Here is a 26,023-nt window from a genome sequence, read left to right as displayed (position 1 = left end):
TAACCCACATAAGACACAGCAATCCTAACTAACTATCTAACTATACAATAATATACAGAAATATATTTACAGACCAGGCGGAACAGCAGACAAAGGCAAGGCAAATCAGATGATATGAGTAAACAAAAGTAATAGAGGCGCCAAAATAGGATAAAATAATGAAAATCAGTCTAAAAGGAGGGACATGGGTGGATTCACCTCCCTCAAGTATAGCAATGACCAGGCCAAGTTCAGTCGTAAGTTTCACAACTATATTTATTTCAACACAATCTCCAAAAAATTGATGCTTGATCCTCGTTTCCAAGGCAAATCAGAGTCAGAGAAAAGCAAGGAACATAAACCAGGAGATCAGTTCAGAACAGAGCTTCTCAGAGCAGGGAGCACAGAACACAGCGATCAGGACAGCCAAGCTGAACTGAGGTTCTGGCAAGGTTCTGAGGTGGGTGGAGTACTTAAATGCAAATCCAATCAGCTGATATGATGAACAATTGTCCAGGATGGATTGCATGAGTACCACCTGCTGGTGAATGATAGAAATACTGCTGTCCAGATGCAGAGAGCCACCAGCAGGTAAACCAGGAAACTGCAGGCAAGGAAATGTCCATGACATGCTGCACAATGCCACCTGCTGGAGATAGATATTAGCACAGTCCAGAAACCTAGTGCCACCAGCAGGTGCAACCACATAGAGCTGGATTCCTAACATTGACCTTTGGCTTGTATTGACGATTCCTGTCTGCTGTGATTAACCCTTGCCTTGTTTCCTGGATAACCCTTGTCTGCTGCCTGGACTGACCTCTGCCTTGTTTCCTGGATAACCCTTGCCTACTGCCTGGACCAACCTCTGCCTTGTTTCTTGGATAACTTTTGCTTGCTGCCTGGACTGACCTTTGCTAAGTTACTGGACACTCTAAGTAAGCCTGAACTAATCCTTGCATATTGAATAACATTGCATTTGATCCTTTCATTAACTATTTCCTTGCCTGGAGCCTTCACTGCCTGTTGAATAACGTTGCATGTGGACTTGCATGAACACTCTCAAATCTGCCTGGATCCCATACATCAGTCATTACCGGCAATCAAAGCGGAGAGCCTCATCCTCCTGAATCAAGGTAATTGCCCTGTGTGATACTTATGAACTATCTGAACTGTGTTACTAGCCTTAGTGGGGTCCTAGCAGGTTGCTGTTCTCTCTACTTCAGTTTGTATGCCTTGCACGTTAAGACCTGGGGGTAACCGAAGTCAGGAGACATATTTAGTGTCCTGCTCAAGCAGGGACTTGTCTATAGGTGAAGACGTGTGCCGAGCTCAGAGCAGTGGCACTAGATTGGGGCATAGAGACTGATTGGTGTGAGAAAACGCGGAAAAGCTGCCGTGTGTGTCAAGAGCAAGGCGGCTGAATCTGCGTCCAGCACGGAAGTTTGCACGCATAGACACGCGTCTGGTAGTATGGTGGAATGCGGAAAGGCCGCCGCATGTCCTGACAGCAAAGCGGCCGTTTCCGCGTCCAACGCGGCGGTTTGCATGCAGCAGCGTGCGCTTGGTGTGGCTGGGTCTGTTAGTGCACATAGGCAGATGGAGAGCTACGCGCGCGTGGGCCTGAACTCAGGACCTTTATACCAGCAGGGGAAGTGTCAGCTGATCAGGAAGATCAGCTGATTCCTGCAGGACTCATGATTGGCTGAGTGGCTCGGGCGGGGCGGCAGAGTCCAGCTACTATATATTCTGCTGCTTGTCAGTTGCTGGTTGTCTGTCATTGCTAACACTTTGTGGAAGCATTCAGACCATAGTCAGATCCTTACAGTGTGTTTGAACCAAGAGGACTTGGGAATTCACACTGAGCTAGTTTACCTTGTACTGTTTATTTGTTAGACCAGTTCCAGGGTGTTGAGATCAAGGCCCTCACACCCCAGACTAGGAATACTGTGTATCTTCTATGTATTCTCTAGCATAGTTCCAGGGTGTTGAGATCAAGGTCCTCACACCCAAGATTAGGGAACTGTATTGTCTTTGTGTTATATTCCAGACTAGTTCCAGGGTGTTGACGATCATGGAACTCACACCCAAGACTAGGGAATTGTATTATCATTTATGTTATATTCCAGACTAGTTCCAGGGTGTTGACGATCACGGAACTCACACCCAAGACTAGGGAATTGTATTACCATTTATGTTATGCTCCAGACTAATTCCAGGGAGTTGTGACTACGGACCTCACAGCCAGACTAGGATTGTGCTATTTTCGTACTACGTTAGCCCAGTCCAGGGCAATACCTTTCTTATTAGCTGCAGGGCTTCCTGCAACCCAGCCTCGGTCCCTCGCCCAGGGGTCCACAGGCTACAGGAATATCACCCACAGTCAGGGGTGAATTCCTCAGGAGTCTTAGGCCGCCAGCTCCTCTGGTGGTCTCCACTCAGAGTGGTTACTGTTGCACCAAACACTTACACTCTCTCAGGTGTCTAGAGGTTAGACATATTTGATTATTGACGATTCCGCAGATCCTCAATAATCGGATATATCTGTATTCTTGGGGATACTGCGGATCGCCAAGGATCAGATTCTCTCTCTGGTTGCTGACACCGATCGTTACAATTGGGAACACAACCTGTCAGGCCTTACATGTGAATGTGAGGCCTATAGCGAGTTCAACCAGACTCTTTTTGTATTATTTGTCATTGCCCTTTTCTGTCTCTCTGTATGTTGACCTGCGTTCCATTAGGACATCTTCAGGATCCTGAGGGTGATTCTCATTGATCCACAGAGTTAACCACTTGAGGATCATAGGCTTACAACTCCCCCCCCCCCCCCCCCCCCAGCGACCAGGCAATTTTTTACAATTTAGTCCACTGCAGCTTTAAGGGCTCACTGCAGGGCCATACAACTTAGTGAAAGAATCTATACGTTGGTTGCTATGGGCAACAACACTACACCATATCACAGGAAGTGTGATAACTTGACTCTCATCACAGCAAGCAGCATAGGAGATAGAACTTCTTAGGCGTCATCACAGTTTCAAGGAGTTTATTCAGTAAGCAGATATACAGAGGCTTATCTCTAATAGCTATATCTCAGCAAAGCAATTGGTCTGTAGTAAGTCCTCTTTGCGTTACTTGCATACTTGATCTATCTCTAATAGCTAAATCAGGCCTCTCTCATGTTACATCTATACTACATGGCACTGGGGCCTATATACAGCATACAGTTAGATAATATGACAATACATTACAAATAAAAGTAAAGGGTGGAAGTTATCAGCCAGACCTCAGAAGAAGCAGCAGTAGTCAGAAGTGGCTCTCTGGAGCCCCTCAGCTGCTTTAGTACCAACCACTAAAGAGTTAAATGTGACATCATCTGAGCAGGAACTCATCGCCTGCTATAGGCTGATAAAACCTCGTGATATAATGACAGGCACGGTCTTTACTGCGCACGCCCGAACTATCACCTAGTTCTAAGAACTGTCATCTTGTTCAGAAGAGGCCATTTGTTTAATGTTCTTGTGAGAATATTTTCATAACAATGGCTCATATTTATGTTGTTCGACGCCAGCTAGTCTGACCTCTGTACTGGATTTCTCGAAATTTCGCGTTATTATAATTACGCATGCGAAATTTGCTATTACAATGTGAAATTATGGTAGCGTAATTGCCATTAAAATCGTAATTGAAAATACCGTAAGCGTAATTTTCAACGCGTAATTTCGCGTTTCGTTCATAACGTAATTTCGCGTAAAACGATAACGTAATTTCGAGTTCGCTTAATTTTAGCGAAATTTAGCTTATTTTTTTTCGCATTTTCGTCTGCATGGCGAATTTTGATGTGAAATATCACTGCATGGCGAATTTTATATGCGTAACGCGAAAACGCCGCAAAAATTAACGCTTACAGTAATATGAACTATCACGAAATTACGTTATGTAACTACGCTTACAAACGGTTGCATGCAAGGCAAACGTAATTTCGCGATACCCACTCTAATGCGAAAATTACGTGAAAATTACACTTACGCGGAATTTCGCGAAATCCTTCTTCATAATCATAATCGTAATTACACTAATTACGCGAAATTTTGCGAAATCATAATTAAGTCATTACGCTCATCTCTACTTGGGTGTTCCCGTATAACACTGTTCTTCAGTGCTTCTAGTAATCCTCTTTAAAGGCATACTCTGCAAATCAAGTATTTTATCTAACCTCAGTTAAAGAAACTGAGGCCTACGATTTCAATCATATAATACTTAAATTCTAACACTCAGCACACACGTGATCCCCCCCCCCCCTTTTCGGCCCACCAACAGAGTTTTCTGTTGGTGGGCTCTGATCACAGCTGTGGTGTTTGTTTTTTTGTTTATTTGTTTGTCCTTTTTTTAATACAATTTTGCTATTTTTTTTAATTATTTATATATCCCTCCCTCCCCCCGCCAGCCAATCACCGCGACCGGCTGTCATAGGCATCAGCAGTCTAACAGTATAGTGGGAGACTGATGACGGAGTGGAGATGCGCATGCATGCACGTACGATGTCCTGCAAAACACACCCCCAGGACTGCACGCCAATTGGTGTTAGGCGGTCCTGGGGCTGCCGCTGCATCCACGCCAATTGGCAGTCTTTAAGTAATAAGTAAGATGCTTTTTCGGGGCACTAGTGTTTAATTTTGAGTAATGGAAGCAGAGGAGAGTGGCGCTACAGGTGTGTTGGCACGGAGTTATGAAAAGCAATGGGGAGAGACAGTATGTAGCCTGGCATGTAGCGGAGATCGTCAGGTAAGTGTCAATCTTAGTGAATTTAGTGGCAGATTGTACCTGACAATGACAGGTCTCCTGGGGAGTGAGGTAGCAGTGTGATGGTGCTGAAGGACAGAAACCTCACTCTCCATCGCATGGTACACAGGAGCACCACCTAGGCTAAATGCTACATTAGTAGCAATTAGCCTAGGTGGTGCTCCTGTGTACCATGCAAATCGCCTGAGTAATGTTCTTAACACTCAGCCATTGCACATGCAATTGGATTTGCAGGCCATTCTCCTGTGATAAGCAGGTGATGCAAGCACTCCAAATGAGATATGGTCTAAATGTGTCTCTATAAAGCTGGCCACACCATAAAATCTATGTATACAATGTATGTACCAACTTGCTACTTCCGTATATTTTGAGAACTTACCCAGATAATCCAATCAAAACATGTATTATCAGTTCTTTACAGCACACACTTCATAGAATTGCAGAAAGCTTGATCAGTTTATACAGTTTGCTTCCCCTCCCTCATCCCACAAAGAATATATACCTCTTTGCCTGATGTGCAGAAAATGCTAAAAATGGTAAATACTTCAGTGCCATAACTTGGTTGAACTTGGCAAGTCATTTTCTGGGACATTTCATTCACACTAAGATATAGTTGTGACCTCCCAACCTCTTTCCCAACAGATTCTGAAATAAGAAAAAAAAATCAAGTCAAATCAATTTGATAGTTATTAAGCACACTTTTTATTTACTTATTCTTAAAATCATTACAATATGAGAAATAATAACTGAAAAAAAATGCATATGTAACAAAGTAGTAAAAATGTTTCTGTACCGTGTTATTACGTAGGCAGAAAAAAACTTGTAAAAGTAATAACTTTTAATGGCTAACTGATAAAAATAATTTAACTTCATCAGTTAATAATTTAACTTTAAAATGCATAATTTAACTTTATCAGTTAGCCATTAAAATGTATTACTTTTACAATATTTTGTTTTTTTCTACCTACATATATTACAAAGCAATTCACTCATGTCCTAAAAAGTGATGAGAAGACAAGCATATTACCAATTGTGTAACAAGTTAAGACATAGGCAACTAATAATAGGCTCAAACAAAATCTCTTCTCATATGTAATTCACCAAGCATGTTAAAGGGTACCTCAGGTTAAAGGGTACCTCAGGTAAAAATGACAGAGCCTGCCATAACAGGCTCTGTCTTAATGATGGAGGAAATATATCAAACAGTGTAGGATGGCGGAGGGTACACACCAATAATATACTATACCAATAATCTTAATTAGAAATACATAAACTTTATTTAAAAAAACTCTATATGTTAAAAGCTTAAAAAAGCTCTCTAAACTTCAGGACCCCCTCCCATAACCCCCCCCCCCCCCCCAAAAAAAAAATGCAACCCACCATGCATACTGTCTGAGACTAAAGTTTCCTCTTTCTGAGCACTTAATATTGCCAAAATTGGCTGAAAATAAGATCTTGTTGATAATGAGGCTCAAAAGTTCCAGCCGAGCGAAGACTCAAAAGACAAATTAACAGTCCTCTTATACCAATGATAATGCATCAAAAAGAGAGCTCCTGGTACTTGCATATGTAGCAGTTCAAACAGCAAGTTCTTGCAGAAAGTTCAAAGCAGCATAAACAGCCAAAGCAGCGGAAAGTTCTTGTTAGAGGCGAGCCAGTGCAACATAGCGTGGTGAATATCAATGCAGCAGCAGAACAGCATCAATGTTATAAGCAGCCAAAGTTCCATATAATGCATAAGCACAGGATGATCAGCAGCATAATGACTCTGTCCACAAATAACCTCAACATCCATCCTTGCTCCAACCTTATTTCCATCCATCCCACCCACAAACATATGCTCCCCCTACCCAGGGGTTTAGTCCTTGGAAAAGAGGTGAGTGGACTCACCCGCAAACCCCCTGTGCCACGCATAGCGCGCCGAGCCAAAGAATGGGTGTGGTCAAGCATACATGTGATGTAAAAGGTCTTCCGGGGAAGTTTGAGCTCTGAGATAATATGGCAGTGGTTCCCACAAAATAGACAATCTGGCAGCAGCAGTTCCCCCAACATACACACAATCTGGAAGCAGTTCCACAAAATATGCGAAACCTGGCAGCGGATCACCCAAAATACACGTAACACCCAAAATACATGTAATCTGGCAGCTGTGGTCCCCCAAACATACACAATCTGACAGCAGTTCCCCAAAATACACGTAATCTGGTAGCAGCCGTTCCCTTAAAGGGAAGGTTCAGGGAGGGGATTAAAAAAATAAAAATACATTTCCACTTACCTGGGGCTTCCTCCAGCCCGTGGCAGGCAGGAGGTGCCCTCGCCGCCGCTCCGCAGGCTCCCGGTGGTCTCCGGTGCCCGACCCAACCTGGCCAGGCCGGCTGCCAGGTCGGGCTCTTCTGCGTTCCATTTCCTGGCACTTCTGCGTCCCACGCCGGCGCGCTGACGTCATCGGACGTCCGCCGGGCTGTACTGCGCATGCGCAGAACTACTGCGCCTGCGCCTTCACCTCAGTCACACCCCCAGACCAGACAACAGGAATATGGGAGGGGTGGGTCTGCTCCTCTCCCCATCCTGCACCTTCCGTGTCCTCACTCCACCTACCTCCATACATTTCACATCATTCGAGGCCCACACCATCTGCTCTACCACCACCTCCCTGCCATTGTTGCGGTCTTATACCGCCCTCCAGGCTCCACCCCACAATTTCTTGATGACCTTGCCTCCTGGCTCCCTCACATCCTCTCCTCTGACCTCCCCACCATCATCCTTGGGGTTTTCAATATTCCCATCAATGAAGCCCAGAACTCCGCTGTGACCCGGCTACTCATGATTGTCAATAAAAGAATACACTTACCTGGGGCTTCTTCCAGCTCACAGTAGGTTACGAGGTCCCACGGCATCCTCCTGGCTCCTCTCCTGCAGCCTCCGCAGGCCCCAGTTACTGGCGTCACCTTGGGGCACTCGGCCCGGGTGTCGGGCCGGCTCTTCCTGGTTAATGACGCAATGCGTCATCACGCCGGCCACTTCGCGCCATCACGGAGGATTTATTATACCACCACATTTTATTTAATTTTTTTTAACCTGCCTGGCAGTGCATTTCTGTCTGGAATTACAGGCTCGATTCACAAAAGGGTGCTAACTCAGTTAGCATGCCTAAAATCTTTGGGCGTGCTAACTAGGGTGCTAAGCAGGTAGCACGCTCAAAGCTTTAATTGATCACGCGTAAGTTTAGCGCTGTGCGGTAAGCGCGAAATGTCGCACTGGGTGTGATCAAACCGTCGCACCGGGTGTGCCTAAAACTTCACAATGGGTGCGCCCGAAACGTTGCACCGGTGCGATGTTTTAGGCGCACCCTGTGCGACGGTTTGGTCGCACCTGGTGCGGCATTCACGCACACCGCACAACTTTGCGCACGCTACCGTAGTGCGCAAAATGCTGTGCGTACTAAAGGGCTTTAGGCATGCTAAGGGGCTTTTAGGTGTGCTAAGTTAGCACCCTTTTGTGAATCAAGCCCTATGAGTCAAAAGCAGTACATTTTTTCAAGAATTTTAGGTCTCCAACTCTTCAGTCATAACTCACCAAAATATATCAGAATAAAATCCTGGTAGACATTCTGCACATAAATAAAAGACTAGAACACAAATTTGTTGAATTAATGAAATTTATGAATAAACATAAAAAAATGTGAAACTGTACAAATAAGGCAGGCAGAGAGTAGTCAAAGTCCAGGCAGAGGTTGGTGCAGGTGGCAGGCAGAGTAGTCAAAATCCAGGCAGAGGTTGGTGCAGGCATAAGGCAACAAATTTGTGTTATAGTCTTTTATTTATATGCAGAATGTCTACCAGGCTTTTATTCTGGCATATTTTGGTGAGTTATGACTTAAAGAGAACCAGAGACCACCGCTTTTGAATCATAATTCCAGCAGAAATGCACCGCCAGGGAGGTTAACGGAGTTGAGTTCAGTTATCAATAAGCCACTTTATCTGATTTTCTGTGATTCTCTTTCAAGTGGGCCAGTTCCTTATGACTGCTGAAGTTTTCCCCTTATTGAATCATTATTTCCCCTTATTCAAGAAGGGAAAAAAATCTGAGCCAGAAAACTATAAACCTGTAAGCTTAACATCAGTCATAGGCGGACTGGCCCGGGGGGATGGGGGGCATTTTCCCCCCGGGCCGCCTCCTTCCATTGTGTTTCGAGCCGCCAGCTGAAGAGGAGGGAGGCCCGACATCTTTCCTCCTTCCTGCTCTAAGGGCCTTTGTGTTCCCCATCAGTAGAGGCTGCGGTAGTCAGTCTCACCAGCACCTGGCTGGTGAGTACCCGACAGAGAGAGTCCTGGTGAGATCTCCCTGCAGTTTTTTCCTCTCTCCCCCCCCCCCCCCCCTTGTCTGTCTTGGTTAATCTCTCCCCTCTCATCTTTCTTATGTCCCCCACTCTTTCCCATCTTTCTCTCCCTTTTGTCTCATTTCCATACATCTGTCTGTCTGTCTCCATCATTCATTTTCTCTCAGTTTCCATCATTCATTTTCTCTCTCTCATACACACACACACACACACACACACACACACACACACACACACACACATATATATATATGTGTGTGTAATCCTTACCACAGTCGTAGTGTAAAGTCCTACCATGTTATTTTTATGTATTTATATAGCACTGGCATATTCTGCAGAACATTACAGAGTACATAGTCATGTCACTGATGATGTCAGAGGAGCTCATAATCTAATCATGATATAGTCTAGTCTATAGCCGTACAATTATTATTGTTATGTAGTTATATAGCACTGACATCTTTTGCAGCACTTTACAGAGTACATCATCATGTTACTGACCAGGGCTGTTGAGTCAGAGTCGAGGAGTCGGAGTCAGTTTCAATGAACTGAGGAGTTGGAGTCGGATGATTTTTGTACCGACTCCACAGCCCTGCCACTGACTGTCCTCAGAGAAGCTCAAAATCTAGTCCTACCATAGCCATAATCTAATGTCCTACCATATTATTAATATGTATTTATATAGCTCTGACACACAGAGGTGCTTAATTTGAATCCTTGTGCAGATTGTTTGATACTCCTCCCTATATTGCCTGATGAAGCGGGGTTGAACCTGCGAAACGCGTTGCATTTCTTTTTGGAGTTCCTAATAAATGTGTTTGACTGTCTGAATCGCAGTCGTTGTCGTGTCTGCTTGAGGGAGGTAAGACCACCACTTCCTCCTTCAATTTTGCCATTTAAGTTGGTTTTTAAGCTCATTTAATCTAATATTATACTTTTGGCGCCTCTGTTCATTGTATACAAGCAAGTTACTGAGTCTTGTTGGGAAAAGGTGCCTTGTGAACTGTGAAATAGACAATACTCCTGTCCAAGCCCTATGGGACACGGGCTCTCAGGTGAGCATCATCAATGAGAACTGGAGACAGGGGGTCCTGCCACATACAGTGGTCCGATCTTTAGAAGAATTTCTGGGACCCGAGGTCCTCTGTGGGAAGGCTGTCAATGAAACAGAAATTTCTTTCTCTGGGTGGATTGAGGTAGTTTTTCAACTAACAGCTGGAACTAATAACACCAAACAACTAGTAGTGCCACTTGTGGTATCAGCAGATGAGAAAGTCGCAGAGAAGCCAATTATTGGATACATTGTCATAGAAGATCTCTTCAAGGAGACAGCTAGCAAAGGAAGAAGAACCATTACAGGGTTTGTGGACATACTAGGAGCCGCCTTGGAATTACCAACCCCCAAAGCAAAAATCCTGGTGAATGAATTACAAGCCAGCCTGAGAGAAACTTGTACTGCACTAAAGACTGGTACCAAGAGCCAAAAAATTCAGGCAAACACTATGACTTATCTTAGATGTAGGGCTCATGCCAAACCAGCACTGCAAGGGCAAACGGTATTGTTTACACCGGATGGGGCTCATGTTGTGCCAGAAGGACTGTATATCGGAGAAATATTAGTGTCACTCCAAAAGGGACAGTTTCCTAAATTATCCATCCCAGTTTGGAACACAACCCAGCGAGACATTATCTTACCAAGTCAGACTAGGTTTGGGTGCCTTGAGCCCATCAAGACAACATACCCAGCTCTGGTGAAACCAAAAGAATCAGTGAATGTAACCAATCGACCAGTGATGCATAGTCTGAAGTCATCCAGAACAGGGCCAGAAAGTCAAATGGACAAGTTAAACACAAGGCAGTCACCGGTAAGCTATGCTCATCAAGAACACTGGGATCCACCAGTACCTATAGACCACCTGCCGGCGGAAGATCAACTGGCAGTCAAAACAATGCTAAGGGAGGAATGCCACGCCTTCGCCAAAGATGATTTTGATGTCGGATGTATCCCATCCCTACAATTACAACTGCGCCTCAAAGACAATACACCAGTTAGAAGAACTTACATGTCCGTGCCAAGACCACTCCACCAGGAGGTGAAAGAATATCTGCAAGATCTGTTGAACCGCGGATGGTTTGCAGAATCAAAATCATCATACTCTTCACCCATTGTGTGCGTGAGAAAGAAGGACGGTCTTTTAAGGCTGTGTTGCGATTATAGGGAATTGAACCAGAAGTCCATCTAATCCCTAGGATCCAAGACATGCTGGACAGCTTAGGAGGAAGTGCATGGTTTTCAGTGTTAGACCAAGGAAAAGCCTACCACCAAGGATTTGTGGAAGAATCAAGTCGACCACTGACTGCCTTCATTACACCTTGGGGTCTGTATGAGTGGATCAGAATACCTTTTGGTCTTTGCTCTGCACCAGCTGAATTCCAACGCAGCATGGAAACTTGTTTAAGGGGACTGAGAGATGAGATATGTCTGCCATACCTAGATGATAACCTTGTTCATAGCAGATCATTCCAAGAGCATGTGGAACATGTCCGGTTGGTACTGCAACGGTATCAGAAACATGGAGTAAAGTTAACAGCAAAGAAATGTGAACTTTTCCGGAACGAAGTTAGATTTCTGGGCAAGATAGTGTCCAAAGATGGCCATTCCATGGATCCGGCAGACATTGCCCCTGTGCTGGCCTTGGGAAACAACCAGCCAAAAACTGTGGGAGAACTCCGGAAGTTATTAGGATTCATTTCATACTATCGTCCTTACATCCAGAATTTTTCCAGGATTGCAAAACCCCTTTATGAATTGCTATCAGCAGATACAACACCTACCATAACATCAGTACCGGCTAACCAACGAAGAAGAGGAAGAAGCCATCACCAAAGTTAAAAGGTCAACTACCTTCTCATCAGTCCATTGTCTGGACTGACCACCACCAGGTAGTGTTGAACCAACTCATTGAGGTCCTAACACATCCTCCAGTTATGGGTTACCCCGACTATAACCAATCCTTTATTCTGCACTGTGATGCCTCGCCAGAAGGACTAGGAGCCGTGCTATATCAAGAGCAAGAGGGAAAATTAAAATTAATTGCTTATGGATCCAGGACTCTCACACCTGCTGAGAAGAATTATCACATGCATTCAGGCAAACTAGAATTTCTCGCAATGAAGTGGGCCATCTGTGAAAGATTCCGAGGCTACCTATACTACTGTCCATCCTTTGTAGTATATACTGACAATAATCCACTAACCTATGTCCTAACGACGGCTAAACTAAACGCAACAGGCCATCGATGGGTTGCAGAACTTGCTGATTTTAAATTCACTATTAAGTATCGTCCAGGAAAGAGAAATGCGGATGCAGATGGACTGTCACGTATGCCACTAAGTCCTGAACAATATATGCAACAGTGTTCACAAGAAGTTGACCCCAAAGTCATCAGTTGTATAACACAAGTACTTCAAGTAAAACAGAAAGAAGAAACACCTTGGCTGTGTCCAATAACCATTGCAAATACCACATCAACAATAGATACTACCCAAAAAGCAGTAGCTCAAATACCTAAAGAGACCATAAGGACAGCACAAAAAGAAGACTCAGTGATCGGTCCAGTGTGGAAGTACAAAAATCAAAACAGGTTTCCATCAAAACAGGAACGACAAAGTGGCCAGCTTGATATCCTCATCTTATTGAAGCAGTGGACCAAATTATACCTCGATGAGGATGGAATCTTGAAAAGGAAAACACCCTCAAGTTCCCAACTAGTGTTACCCAAGATATATCATCCACTGGTGTTGAGAGAATTGCATGAAGAAATGGGTCACTTAGGAGTGGAACGGACTGTAAACTTGATCAGGGAAAGGTTCTTTTGGCCACATATGCAGAGAGAGGTCGAGCAATACATTAACAACCGCTGCACCTGTCTGAAAGACAAACGTCCCAACAAGCCTACCAGAGCTCCATTAAACAATATTATCACCACTTATCCCTTTGAGATGGTCTCTATCGATTTCCTCCATCTGGAAACATGCAAAGGAGGTTATGAGTACATACTAGTAGTAATAGACCACTTCAGCAGGTTTGCTCAGGCCTACGCAACCAAAAACAAGTCAGCAAAGACTGTTGCCGATAAGATATTCAGTGATTTTGTCTTGAAATTTGGATTCCTTACCAGAATTCATCATGACATGGAAAAATAATTTGAAAATCAGTTATTCTTAGCATTAGGAAAGCACTGCCACATTCAGAACTCCCATACAACCCCATATCATCCAGAAGGGAACGGACAATGCAAAAGGTTCAATCGTACTCTGTTGTCCATGCTTCGGACCCTGTCATCAGATTCTAAGAAGGACTGGAAGAACTCACTTGCCCGGGTAATACATGCATACAACTGCACCAAAAGTGAAGCTACGGGATATTCTCCATTTTTCCTACTGTTTGGGAGATCTCCAAGACTTCCAATAGACAGCATGTTTGACACACCAGTAACAGAAAAATATAAGAGTCACTCTGAATATGTGAAAATATGGATGGAGAGAATGACTGAAGCCTATCAGATTGCTTCCAAGGTCGCTACACAAGCTGCACAAAGAGGAAAAGAACACTACGACAGAAAAAGTCATGGAGGAGAACTCTCTCCTGGCAGTAAAGTCCTTGTAAGAAACCTTACTGAAAGAGGAGGACCAGGAAAGCTAAGATCGTTTTGGGAAGACACAGTACATGTTGTCCTGAGAAAAAAATGTGCAGATAGCCCAGTGTATGAGGTAAAGCCAGAAACTGGTAAAGGCCGAACCAGAATTCTGCACCGCAATTTGTTATTACCTTGTGATTACTTGCCCGTCGACCAAGGTCAGCAGGTACCTGACAGACCCAGTACTAGAAGACGGGGCCAAAGTGCAAAGACTTCTCAATCAGGGGCACAGATATCAGAGGAAATGTCAGAAGATGAATCAGATCTTGAACAAGGGCAATGGAGATCATTCCTTCCTATACCCCAGACAGATCACAAAAGGGAAAACGGAACTGAATCCAGAAGCAGAGGAGTTTTATCCTTGCCAATTGGAAACAAGTGGAGACAATACAGAGAAAGCTACAGTGGAAACTGCCGAGGAAGAGCCTGTAATTCAACCGGAAAATAATACAGGTCCATCAGGAAACACAGAGGAAGAAGACTCTTCACCAGATAAACCAACAGAGACAGTTGACAGTGAAGAAGGCGAGTTTGCTTTAGATGCCTTACCATTTTGTAGAATACAACCCAGCAGAAACAGGAGACAACCAAAAGTTCTGACGTATGACACTTTGGGTCAACCCAGTAGTGTTGCCAGGAATGTAGCAGTACAAGTCATAGACTGTGTTCATACACCACAGGTTTATCCTAGCTGGTACCTAAGTCCGGAGTGGTTTGCTAAGGACTCTAAAAACTGGTAACCATATCCATGTCTATAATGCTAGGGTTGATTAATGTCTTCTTATGTTGAAAATGTTAAATGTTATGTTCCGTGGTTAACAAAAGGAAATTTCTTGCACTCTTACTGCAGACACTCCAGATAAAATAGCATAACATGATGAAAACTAGGTAGTAGAAAAAAAAAAAAAGGTCAGAAGTAATAAGGTGTCCCCTAGTTTTATATCAATTCTTGTCTTCACAATATCTATAAACAGGGTAAAATGACTCAGATCCCATTCCTGTAATCAGCCAAGGCTGCTGGTGATGCAGTGGGTGTACATAGACCCTACACAATTGTGAGTGAAATATACTGATGGGTCACTTGGTGCTACTGTATAGTGGATGTGATTGCTATAGGGAGCTGATGTCTCTGTATGAGATATAATGCACTGTTTGCTTACTGTGATGCCGATTAAGTAATCATAGAGCGGTTGCACGTTATATGGTTAATGTCTCTTATACGAAAGTTATACTTGTTATGGAGAATGTATTGATGAATATAGATGTGTATTCATATGTAAGAATAGGATATACTGTCACATTCCTGTAACTCCAGACTGATAAAGACATGTGCTTGTTCATTACAGAAAATGTTCAATAAACGCACTTCTGATTTCACCCAGCCCGCTCCCTGCGCACATTGGAATTATTAACCATACTTTCAGCATATGTGCAACATCTGCAGCACATTACAGAGTACATAGTCATGTCACTGACTGTCCTCAGAGGAGCTCACAATCTAATCCTACCATAGTCATAGTCTAATGTCCTACCATATTATTATTATGTATTTATATAGCACTGACATCTTCTGCAGCACATTACAGAGTACATAGTCATGTCACTGACTGTCCTCAGAGGTGCTCATACTGTAATGCTACCATAGTCATAGTCTAATGTCCTACCATATTATTATTATGTATTTATATAGCACTGACATCTTCTCCAGCACATTACAGAGTACATAGTCATGTCTCTAACTGTCCTCAGAGGAGCTCACAATCTTATCCTACCATAGTCACAGTCTAATGTCCAACCATATTATTATTATGTATTTATATAGCATAAATTAGATCTGTTGGCAAGAAATCAGTTTGAGATGGTGTGAGCTTTGTGACATGGTGCATTATCCTACTGGAGGTATCCATCAGAAGATAGAGTTATAAATCCAGCTCCGATGCACTTTATGCCATAGCTCACTCGGCAGTCCCTCCGACCCAAGTTTTTCCTTACTGCTAATAGCATTTTTTTTTTCCCCAAGCCTGGCTCGCTGGGGAGGGGGGGTTAACTTATATGATTGCATGTATTCCTGCTTTACACTATATATATTTGCTCACAAAAAGATATGGATTTGGGCTGGCGCTGCAGTGAAAGGGCCTCTAGGTTGCGTTTCCCCCCAGGCCTAAAGGCCCCAGTCCTCCCCTGACATCAGTTGTGTGTAAATTTTTTGAAGGTATCCTAAGGCTTCTTGCACACCAAGACGTTGCGTTAGGTGCCACGTTAAGGTCGCATAACGTGCACCTAACACAACGTATGGTGCTGCAAGAGCCGACGGTAGAGTGAGCCGCGTTAGGCGGCTCGATTCCTATAATGTCTCCCAGAGTGGCGCTGATTGGCCAGCGGGACCACGTGATGCGGAGCGAGACACTCCGCATCACGTGGTCCCGCCGGCCAATCAGCGCCCGCCAGTGCAGTGAATATTAAGTAGCCATGTGCGCGGCTACTGTAGCTGGCTCCCCCCGCCTCCTCTCCGCCCCCCACTGCGCATGTGCAAACAGTCTAACGCGGCTATAGCCGCTCCAACGCCGTAGCATGCTGCACTTTGCGGAGAACATGCAGCGTTACATGTAATGCAACGTGGGCTGTGTGAACAGCCCACTTGTGTTGCATTGCTGTGCGTTGGGGGAGCGTTACAGGCGCACTAACGTGCGCCTGTAACGTCTTGGTGTGTAAGCAGCCTAAGGGATGCTATACAATCAGAATCAGAATCGTTTTATTTCGCCAAGCATGACTTGGTCATGCTCGGAATTGGGTTTGGCAGAATACCGAGCGGTACATAGACAGAAAGGCAGGAAAAATGCGTCAGAATACAAAAGAACATGACAGTAATACATCATTCTCAAATATATACATACACAAATATACATTCAGCATCAAATATACATTCAGCATCAGTATGCATCTTTCAAAAACACTGCCGAAGTCTACCAAAGGTGCGGGAAAAGTCTGATCAGTTTAAATATGTTGACTGGTTGCCCAAAAAAACTTATTTTATTCTACTATGCAGGTGGTACGGCACTGACAGAGGGTGGGAGAATGTTAAGGGAGTTTAGGGGGCTACTGGCCGTAGGGAAGAAAGAGTTCTTGTGTCTGGTGGTCTTGGTGGGGATGGCCCAGAGTCTCCAGCCCAATGGAAGTGGGGTGAAAAAACAGTGGCCTGGGTGTGAGGGGTCACTTGCGATCCTCAGTGCCCTGGCACGCAGTCTTGTGTTATATAGTAGGTCAAGTGGAGGCAGAGGTCTCCCAATGATCCTGATGAGCCTCTGTAGTTTGTGCCTGTCGCTGGTGGTGGCTCCCATATACCAGACCAAGATGGCGGAACAGAGGATCGATTCAATGGTGGCAGAGTAGAAACATGTTAGAATCTCCTGCGCCATACCGATCTTCCGCAGTTGGCAGAGGAAGAAGAGTCTCTGCTGGGCTTTCCGCTGGGTTGATGTGATGTTGAACCTCCAACTGAGATCGCTGGGATGGTGGTGCTCAGAAGGCGAGGCCAGGGCACTCTGGCCACCTTTGGTGGCATCGATGTAGATGGGAGGCGGGGTGGGAGCAGACTTCCTAAAGTCAATTATTAGCTTGAGTACCAGACTGTTCTCCTTGCACCAGTGGCATAATCTCTCCACCTGCTGCTGGTAATCCTGGATGTTGTCCTTGTTAACGAGGCTGACAATGGTGGTGTCATCTGCAAATTTTGTGACTTTGATGGAGTCTACCGTGGATCTACAATTATGTGTGTAGAGGGAGAACAGCAGTGGGGACAGGATGCAGCCCTGGGGTGCCCCTGTGTTGGTTATCATTTCTTGTGAGTAGATGTCCCCCAGCTTGACAACTTGGGATCTGTTAGAAAGTCTGTGATCCATAGGCGTAGGGTGGAGTGGACCCCAAGTGTGGCCAGAACATTCTGGACGATGCGTGGGCATTTAGTGTTAAATGCTGATCTGAAGTCAAGTAGAGATGTAGCGAACGGTTCCAGGCGAACTTTGGGGGTTCGCGTTCGCCTGCACCAGGCAAACTTTTGCAGAAGTTTGATTCACCCCATAATGCACTATGAGGGTCAACTTTGACCCTCTGCATCACAGTCAGCAGGCACATTGTAGCCATTCAGGCTACACTAAGCCCTCGAGCCCCACCCCCCCTTATATAAGGCAGGCTCCGGTGGCCATTAGCCTCACTCGTGTGCCTGCTAGAGACAGAGTAGGGACAGCTGCTGTTCTTGTTCTTCTAGGGACAGATTAGTTAGGCTCTTGACTGCTTATCTTGCTCCTGGCTGATTGTTATTGCTTTTGTAGCACCCCTCAATAGCTCTTTTCAGAGCTCATCCTGTACTTTTTTTTTTTCTGTGTGTCAAACTGACACTTTTGTTGCATGCACAGCCTTGCAACTGATAGTGTGTGTGTGCCACTGCCAGCAGCCCAGCACATTCAGTGACTACCTGTGTGTGTGACAGGGAGCTGCACATTGCACTACCCAGTACTGCATATACTGCAGTACCTGTTGTGTTTACTTAACCCACCTCATCACTGCATCTTTCTACCTGTTGTGTTGAGTGAACCCACCTCACTACATTTAAGTACCTTTACTGTTCAGTGAACCCAGCTCACTGCATCCTACTACCTGTTGTGTTGAGTGAACCCACCTCACTGCCTCTAAGTACCTTTACTGTTCAGTGAACCCAGCTCACTGCATCCTACTACCTGTTGTGTTGAGTGAACCCACCTCACTGCATCGAAGTACCTTTACTGTTCAGTGAACCCAGCTCACTGCATCCTACTACCTGTTGTGTTGAGTGAACCCACCTCACTGCATCGAAGTACCTTTACTGTTCAGTGAACCCAGCTCACTGCATCCTACTACCTGTTGTGTTGAGTGAACCCACCTCACTGCATCTAAGTACCTTTACTGTTCAGTGAACCCAGCTCACTGCATCCTACTACCTGTTGTGTTGAGTGAACCCACCTCACTGCATCTAAGTTCCTTTACTGTTCAGTGAACCCAGCTCACTGCATCTTACTACCTGTTGTGTTGAGTGAACCCACCTCACTGCATCTAAGTACCTTTACTGTTCAGAGAAACCCAGCTCAGAGAGGAGTAGGAGGAGACAACTCCATGATAGAAGCAGAGGGAGCTCGTCCTCCGAAACAGCTGGAGGCAGTGTCCGGCGCTATGTATCGCCAGCTATGGCCAGCCTGCCAACATGCCCTTCAACGTCAGCTGCTGATGCCACCGTAGCGCCATCACCCCAGGGGGGCTCAGCGGTTTGGAAATTTTTTCACGTATGTGTCTCAGATCGGAGCAAAGCCATCTGTTGTCTCTGCCAGCAAAAATTGAGCCGTGGAAAGGCCAACTCTCACGTAGGGACAAGTGCCTTACGAAGGCACCTGGAGAGAAGGCACAAACAGCTATGGCAAGAACACCTGAGGAAAAGCATCACCCCTCAAAAGACAAGCCACCCTCCTTCTCCTCTTCCTCCTTCAGGTGCATCGTCTTCATCCACTTTCTCCCGTGCACCTTCACAGCCACCCTCCTCCACACCACCTCTTCCCTTCAGCGGTTCCTTCTCCTCTGCCCACAGCAGTACCCAGCTGTCCGTAAAGGAAGTATTTGAGCGTAAGAAGCAAATGTCTGCCAGTCACCCTCTTGCCCGGCGTCTGACAGCTGGCGTGACGGAACTATTAGCTCGCCAGATATTACCATACAAGCTGGTGGAGTCGGAGGCTTTCCGTAAGTTTGTGGCCCTTGGTACACCGCAGTGGAAGATACCAGGCCGCAATTATTTTTCACAAAAGGCCATACCCAAACTGTACCGTGCAGTTGAGAGGCAAGTGGTGTCATCTCTGGCACACAGCGTTGGGTCAAGGGTCCACCTGACCACAGATGCCTGGTCTGCCAAGCACGGGCAGGGACACTACATTACATACACAGCCCATTGGGCCAACCTGGTGACCGATGGCAGCAAGCAGGGAGTACGTGGCTGCGCAGCGGACCGACTTGTCACAACTCCACGGCTTGCAGGCAGGCCTCCAGCCTTCTCCTATTCACCTGCTACCACCGCTTCGTTGTCATCATCCTCCTCCTCCTCGGCTGGTGCCGCGATCTCCTCTCCAGCTACACAGCCCCAGCACCCCAGGGCCTATGCTGCATGCCAGGTACGACGGTGTCACGCAGTGTTAGACATGTCTTGCCTGAAAGCAGAGAGTCACACTGGAGTAGCTCTCCTGGCTGCTCTTAACAAACAGGTGAAGCAATAGCTGACCCTGCACAAGCTTGAGATCGGCAACGTGGTGTGTGACAACGGCAGCAATCTCATTACTGCATTGAATTTGGGAAAGCTGACACACATACCCTGTATGGCACATGTGCTGAATCTGGTCGTGCAAAGATTTGTGTCAAGTACCCAGGCTTAGAGGACGTCCTGAAGCAGGCCAGGAAGTTGTGTGGGCATTTCAGGCACTCTTACAAGGCCATGGCATGCTTTGCGGACATTCAGCGTAGAAACTACTTGCCGGTGAGACGCCTGATTTACGATAGCCCGACTCGCTGGAATTCCACCCTGCTGATGTTCTCTCGCCTGCTAGACCAGGAGAAAGCCGTCACCCAGTACCTGTATCATTACAGTACAAGGACACAATCTGGGAGGATGGGGATGTTGTGGCCCAACAACTGGACACTGATGTGAAATGCATGTAGGGTCATGGAGCCCTTTGAGGAGGTGACCAAACTGGTGAGTCGCGATGAGGGCACCATCAGCGACTTGATCCCCTACACCTACTTCCTGGAGCGTGCCGTGCGTATAGTGGTGGATACAGCTGTGGAGGAGCGTGAACGAGAACAGTTACAGCAGCAGGAGTCGTGGGAGCGATTTACATCCGAACCCGATGTTTCCACAACACCTGTGGCAGCACAGAGGGGGGAGGAGGAGGAGGAGGAAGAAGAGGAGTCGTGTGGGCAAGGAGAGGAGTCAGACTCTGTTGATGGTGATGATGAGGAAGGAAGGTGTTTCTGTGGAGGAGAAAAAGGCGGCGGAAGAAGAACAACCGCGGGAGCCGTCACAGGGGGCTTCTGCTGCTCCACGTTCCCGTGGTATTGTTCGTGGCTGGGGGGAGGAAGAGGAGTTGCGTCCCATCACTGAGGAAGAGCAAGAGGAGAGTACGTCTGCATCCAGCTTTGTGCAGATGTCCTCTTTCATGTTGTCCAGCCTGTTGAGGGACCCCCGTATCAAAAAACTCAAGGCGAATGACCTGTACTGGGTGGCCACGCTACTAGACCCTCGGTACAGGCACAAAGTGGCGGACCTGGTACCAACTCAACAGAAGGCGGAAAGGATGCAGCACTTGCAGAACAAGCCTTCGATGATTTTTTACAATGCGTTTAAGGGTGATGTGGCTGCACAACGCAATCAAGGTACCACTGGCAGTAACCCTCCTCCTCCCAAGTCCACGCAGGCAAGGACAGGACGCTCCAGCGATCTCAGGGTGATGTCGGACATGCAGACATTCTTTAGTCCAACTACTCGCCATAGTCCTTCCGGATCCACCCTCCACCAACGCCTGGACCGGCAGGTAGCTGACTACCAGAGGGCTAGGGTTTTCAGCGCCCGGGGACAAAGACTATTAATGTGCCCCCCAAGGTGAAGGTTGCGGCGCGCTGCGCCAAGAGGGGGCGTGGCCACATAATTAATGTGGGTGTGGTTATGAGTGGAGCCGAATGTACATGGAGGTTAGCAGGCTCACGCTCACCCACCCTCCCTCAGTATGTACCTTCCAGCATGTTCCAAGACAAATTCAGCAATCATGAGCCCCCCCCATTAAGACAAATTCAGCAATCATGAGCAAACATGAGGCCCCCAACATGACCAACTCAGCAATCATGAGGCCCCCAACAAGACAAATTTAGCAATCATGAGGCCCACAACAAGACAAATTCAGCAATCATGAGGCCCCCAACGAGACAAATTCAGCGATCTTGAGGCTCCCAACAAATCATGAGGCCCCCAACAAGACAAATTCAGTAACCATGAGGCCCCCAACAAGACAAATTCAGCAGTCATGAGGCACATACATAGATAGCATTTCACATAAATAGGCAGAATGCCCCCTCAATATGGTAGACACCTCTCACCTGGCAGCAGTTGGCCAAAATACACTCAATCTGACAGCAGTGGTTCCCCAAAAATAGATAGCCCCAGGTCTATAGGTGTCCCCAGAATAGGTGGCCAGCAGTATACATGTCCCCAGAATAGGTGGCCAGCAGTATAGATGTCCCCAGAACAGGTAGCCAGAGGTAGAGATGTCCACAGAACAGGTAGCCAGGGGTAGAGATGTCCACAGAACAGGTAGCCAGGGGTATATGTGCCCAGTATATGTAGGCAGGGGTATGTGTCCCCAGTATATGTAGCCAGAGGTATATGTGCCCAGTATAAGTAGCCAGGGGTATATGTGCAAAGTATATGTAGGCAGGGGTATATGTGCGCAGTATATGTAGGCAGGGGTATATGTGCGCAGTATATGTAGGCAGGGGTATATGTGCCCAGTATATGTAGGCAGGGGTATATATGCCCAGTATATGTAGGCAGGTGTATATGTTCTCAGTATATATAGCCAGGAGTATATGTAGTCAGGGGTATATGTCCCCAGTATATATAGTCAGGGGTATATGTGCCCAGTATATGTAGCCAGGGGTATATATGCCCAGTGTATGTAGCCAGGGGTATATATGCCCAGTATATGTAGCCAGGGGTATATATGCCCAGTATATGTAGCCATTGATATATATGCCCAGTATATGTAGCCAGGAGTATATATGCCCATTATATGTAGGCAGGGGTATATATGCCCAGTATATGTAGCCAGGGGTATAATATGTGCCCAGTATATGTAGCCAGGGGTATATATGCCCAGTATATGTAGCCAGGGGTATATATGCCCAGTATATGTAGCCAGGGGTATATATGCTCAGTATATGTAGCCAGGGGTATATATGCCCAGTATATGTAGCCAGGGGTATATCTATGCCCAGTATATGTAGCCAGGGGTATATCTATGCCCAGTATATGTAGCCAGGGGTATATATGCCCAGTATAAGTTGCCAGGGGTATATATGCCCAGTATATGTAGCCAGGGGTATATATGCCCAGTATAAGTTGCCAGGGGTATATATGCCCAGTATAAGTTGCCAGGGGTATATATGCCCAGTATATGTAGCCAGGGGTATATATGCCCAGTATATGTAGCCAGGGGTATATATGCCCAGTATATGTAGCCAGGGGTATATATGCCCAGTATATGTAGCCAGGGGTATATATGCCCAGTATATGTAGCCAGGGGTATATATGCCCAGTATATGTAGCAAGGGGTATATATGCCCAGTATATGTAGCCAGGGGTATATGAGCTCAGTATAAGTTGCCAGGGGTATATATGCCCAGTATATGTAGCCAGGGGTATATATGCCCAGTATATGTAGCCAGGGGTATATATGCCCAGTATAAGTTGCCAGGGGTATATATGCCCAGTATATGTAGCCAGGGGTATATATGCCCAGTATAAGTTGCCAGGGGTATATATGCCCAGTATATGTAGCCAGGGGTATATATGCCCAGTATATGGAGCCAGGGGTATATATGCCCAGTATATGTAGCCAGGGATATATATGCCCAGTATATGTAGCCAGGGGTATATATGCCCAGTATATGCAGCCAGGGGTACATATGCCCATTATAAGTTGCCAGGGGTATATATGCCCAGTATATGTAGCCAGGGGTATATATGCCCAGTATAAGTTGCCAGGGGTATATATGCCCAGTATATGTAGCCAGGGGTATATGTGCCCAGAGTAGGTAGCCAGGTGTCCCCCTCCCCAGCAGGAGGGGAGCAGCGCAGAGAAGAGGAAGAGCTGCTCTACCTCCCTCGCCGTCCCCTCCAGAAGTAATGTCCGGGTGGCTGGCAGCGGCGGGCGGAACTTACCTCCGTCTCGTCGCAGCGCCGGATGGATTTGCCGCTACTCCGGTCTGGTCCAGACCAGAGCAGCGGCTGCGCACCCGAACTTCCGGTGCTGGAGCGAGACGGAGGTGAGTTCCGCCCACTGCGCCAGACACCCGGACATTAATGGAGGGGACAGCGAGGCAGGGAGAGCACCCTAAGGTGAGAGAAGGGGGGAGATGGCCCCCTTCTCCACTGTCCGCATAGCTCTCCCTCTTCTCTGCGCTGCTCCCCTCCCCAGAAAAAAAAACACAAAAAAAATCAAAGCAGCTCAGCTGGGCGCCCTTAGGGGCCCGGCGACCGGGGGCACTTGACCTACCCCGACCCCCCTAGCTCCGCGCCTGCTGACTACCTCACCTTGAGTGTGGATGAACCCTTGGACTACTGGTTGCGCAGGCTTGACCTGTGGCCAGAGCTGTCCCAATTTGCCATACAACTTCTCTCTTGCCCTGCCGCAAGCGTCCTGTCAGAAAGGACCTTCAGTGCAGCTGGAGGCATAGTTACTGAGAAGAGAAGTCACCTAAGTCACGACAGTGTTCAGTACCTGACCTTTATCAAAATGAATGAGGAATGGATCACGGAGGGCTACTGCACGACCGAAGACTAAGTCAGTCCCCACACACAGCATCTCTGCCTGCCTTCTCCGCCACCACCAACAGGGTCCAGGACTCTAGGCGGATTCCTGAATTTTTAAGGCCGCTGCTAGCAGCGGCCACTACACTAATTTTTCTGGTGCGTGTACATGCCTGCCTAATTTTTCTGGCTGCATTGCGGGCGGCTGCAACAAATAAACAAAAGGCATGTACATGTGCCCATCCCCCTTCGTGATCATTGCCTTGCCGCGGTGAAGGGGCTTGCGTATCACAATGAAGCAATGACCGCCGGCTATTTGAGTGTCTCGGGTGGGGGTGGGACACAAAAGATAATAAGGTTGTTGCTTCATTGTGGTCAGACCAAATTTGATCAGCTGGACAGTCACTGTTGTTCTATCATTGAGCTACCACGGCCCGGCGACCATATGGCCTTGAAAAACGCCACGGCCTACACTCTGGCCATGGTGCGCACCAGTCCAGCACGGCCGTCACTACGCAAACAGCTGTTTGCGGTGCGTTACACAGGGAGTTTGGTGTGTCAGTGTGAAGCAGAACTCTAATTACACTCCCTGATTGGTGTATACCCATGCAAGATGTTTTAAGGCAACTTTAGGCCTGCAATTTAGCATTCAATGTGATTTCTGCCCTTAAAACGCTGCTTTGCGTCAAATCCAGATTTTTCCCCGGGACTTTGGGCATGTATCCCACTCCGCCATGCCCCCCTCCAGGTGTTAGACCCCTTGAAACATGTTTTACATCACTTTTGTGGCCCACATAATTTTTTTCTATTTTCAAAGTTCGCATCCCCATGCAACTGCAAAGTCTATTGCGGTTCGCGAACTTTTCCGCAAACCGAACCTTCCGCGAAGGTTCGCGAACGGGGTTCGCGAACCGAAAATCGGAGGTTCGCGACATCTCTAAAGTCAAGTAGCAGTACTCTGGCATACGCATCTGGTCTGTCAAGATGATTGTAGATGAATTCCAGACAAATGTTTAGAACGGAATAAAGGGCCTTGCTCTCACATGGTTATCTTCCTACCTCTCTGGAAGGTCCTTCACAGTCTCCTACTCAGATCAGATCTCTTCTCCTCATGCTTTGTCTGTCGGGGTTCCCCAAGGCTCTGTCCTTGGTCCCCTCCTCTTTTCCATCTACATGCATGGTCTTGGTGATTTAATCAACTCATTCGGGTTTCAATACCACCTCTATGCAGACGATACACAACTTTACCTCTCTGCCTCAGACCTTAACTCCCTCCTTAAACGTGTTCCTGACTGCTTGTCTGCTATATCCTCCTTCATGTCTTCTCGCTTCCTAAAATGTAATATGAGTAAAACAGAACTAATAGTTTTTCCACCGTCTCTGTCCATTTCCCTGCCTGAAGTAGCAATAAATGTTAATAACACTACCATAACTTCAGTTCCCAAAGCTCGGTGCTTGGGGGTGATATTCGACTCATCTCTCTCTTTTATTCCTCATGTTCACTCCATAACCAGCTCCTGCCATCTCCAACTCAAAAACATATCTCGCATCCGTCCCTTTCTCACTCAAGACACATCTAAAATGTTAATACATGCTCTCATAATTTCTCGTCTGGAC

The 26,023-nt window shown here is 46.5% G+C and overlaps 1 protein-coding gene across 1 annotated transcript in view; it reads right to left on the bottom strand.

Annotated features, from left to right (window-relative positions):
- Positions 1 to 316: 316 nt before the first annotated feature.
- LOC137519354 (polycystin-1-like protein 1) overlaps positions 317 to 26,023 on the bottom strand; it is a 102,953-nt gene continuing 77,246 nt past the window's right edge. The window contains exons 5-6 of the mRNA XM_068238306.1: positions 5,324 to 5,424; positions 317 to 583 (exon numbers count right to left, since the gene is read on the bottom strand). Of these exons, the coding sequence (XP_068094407.1) occupies positions 317 to 583; positions 5,324 to 5,424 (368 nt within the window). The remainder of the gene's footprint in view (positions 584 to 5,323; positions 5,425 to 26,023) is intronic.

The sequence above is a fragment of the Hyperolius riggenbachi genome, chromosome 5 (assembly GCF_040937935.1).
Source record: "Hyperolius riggenbachi isolate aHypRig1 chromosome 5, aHypRig1.pri, whole genome shotgun sequence".
NCBI classification, from domain to species: domain Eukaryota; kingdom Metazoa; phylum Chordata; class Amphibia; order Anura; family Hyperoliidae; genus Hyperolius; species Hyperolius riggenbachi.
The sequence above is the reverse complement of the archived record's forward strand: the minus strand, read 5'-3'. Positions and strand labels throughout refer to the sequence as shown.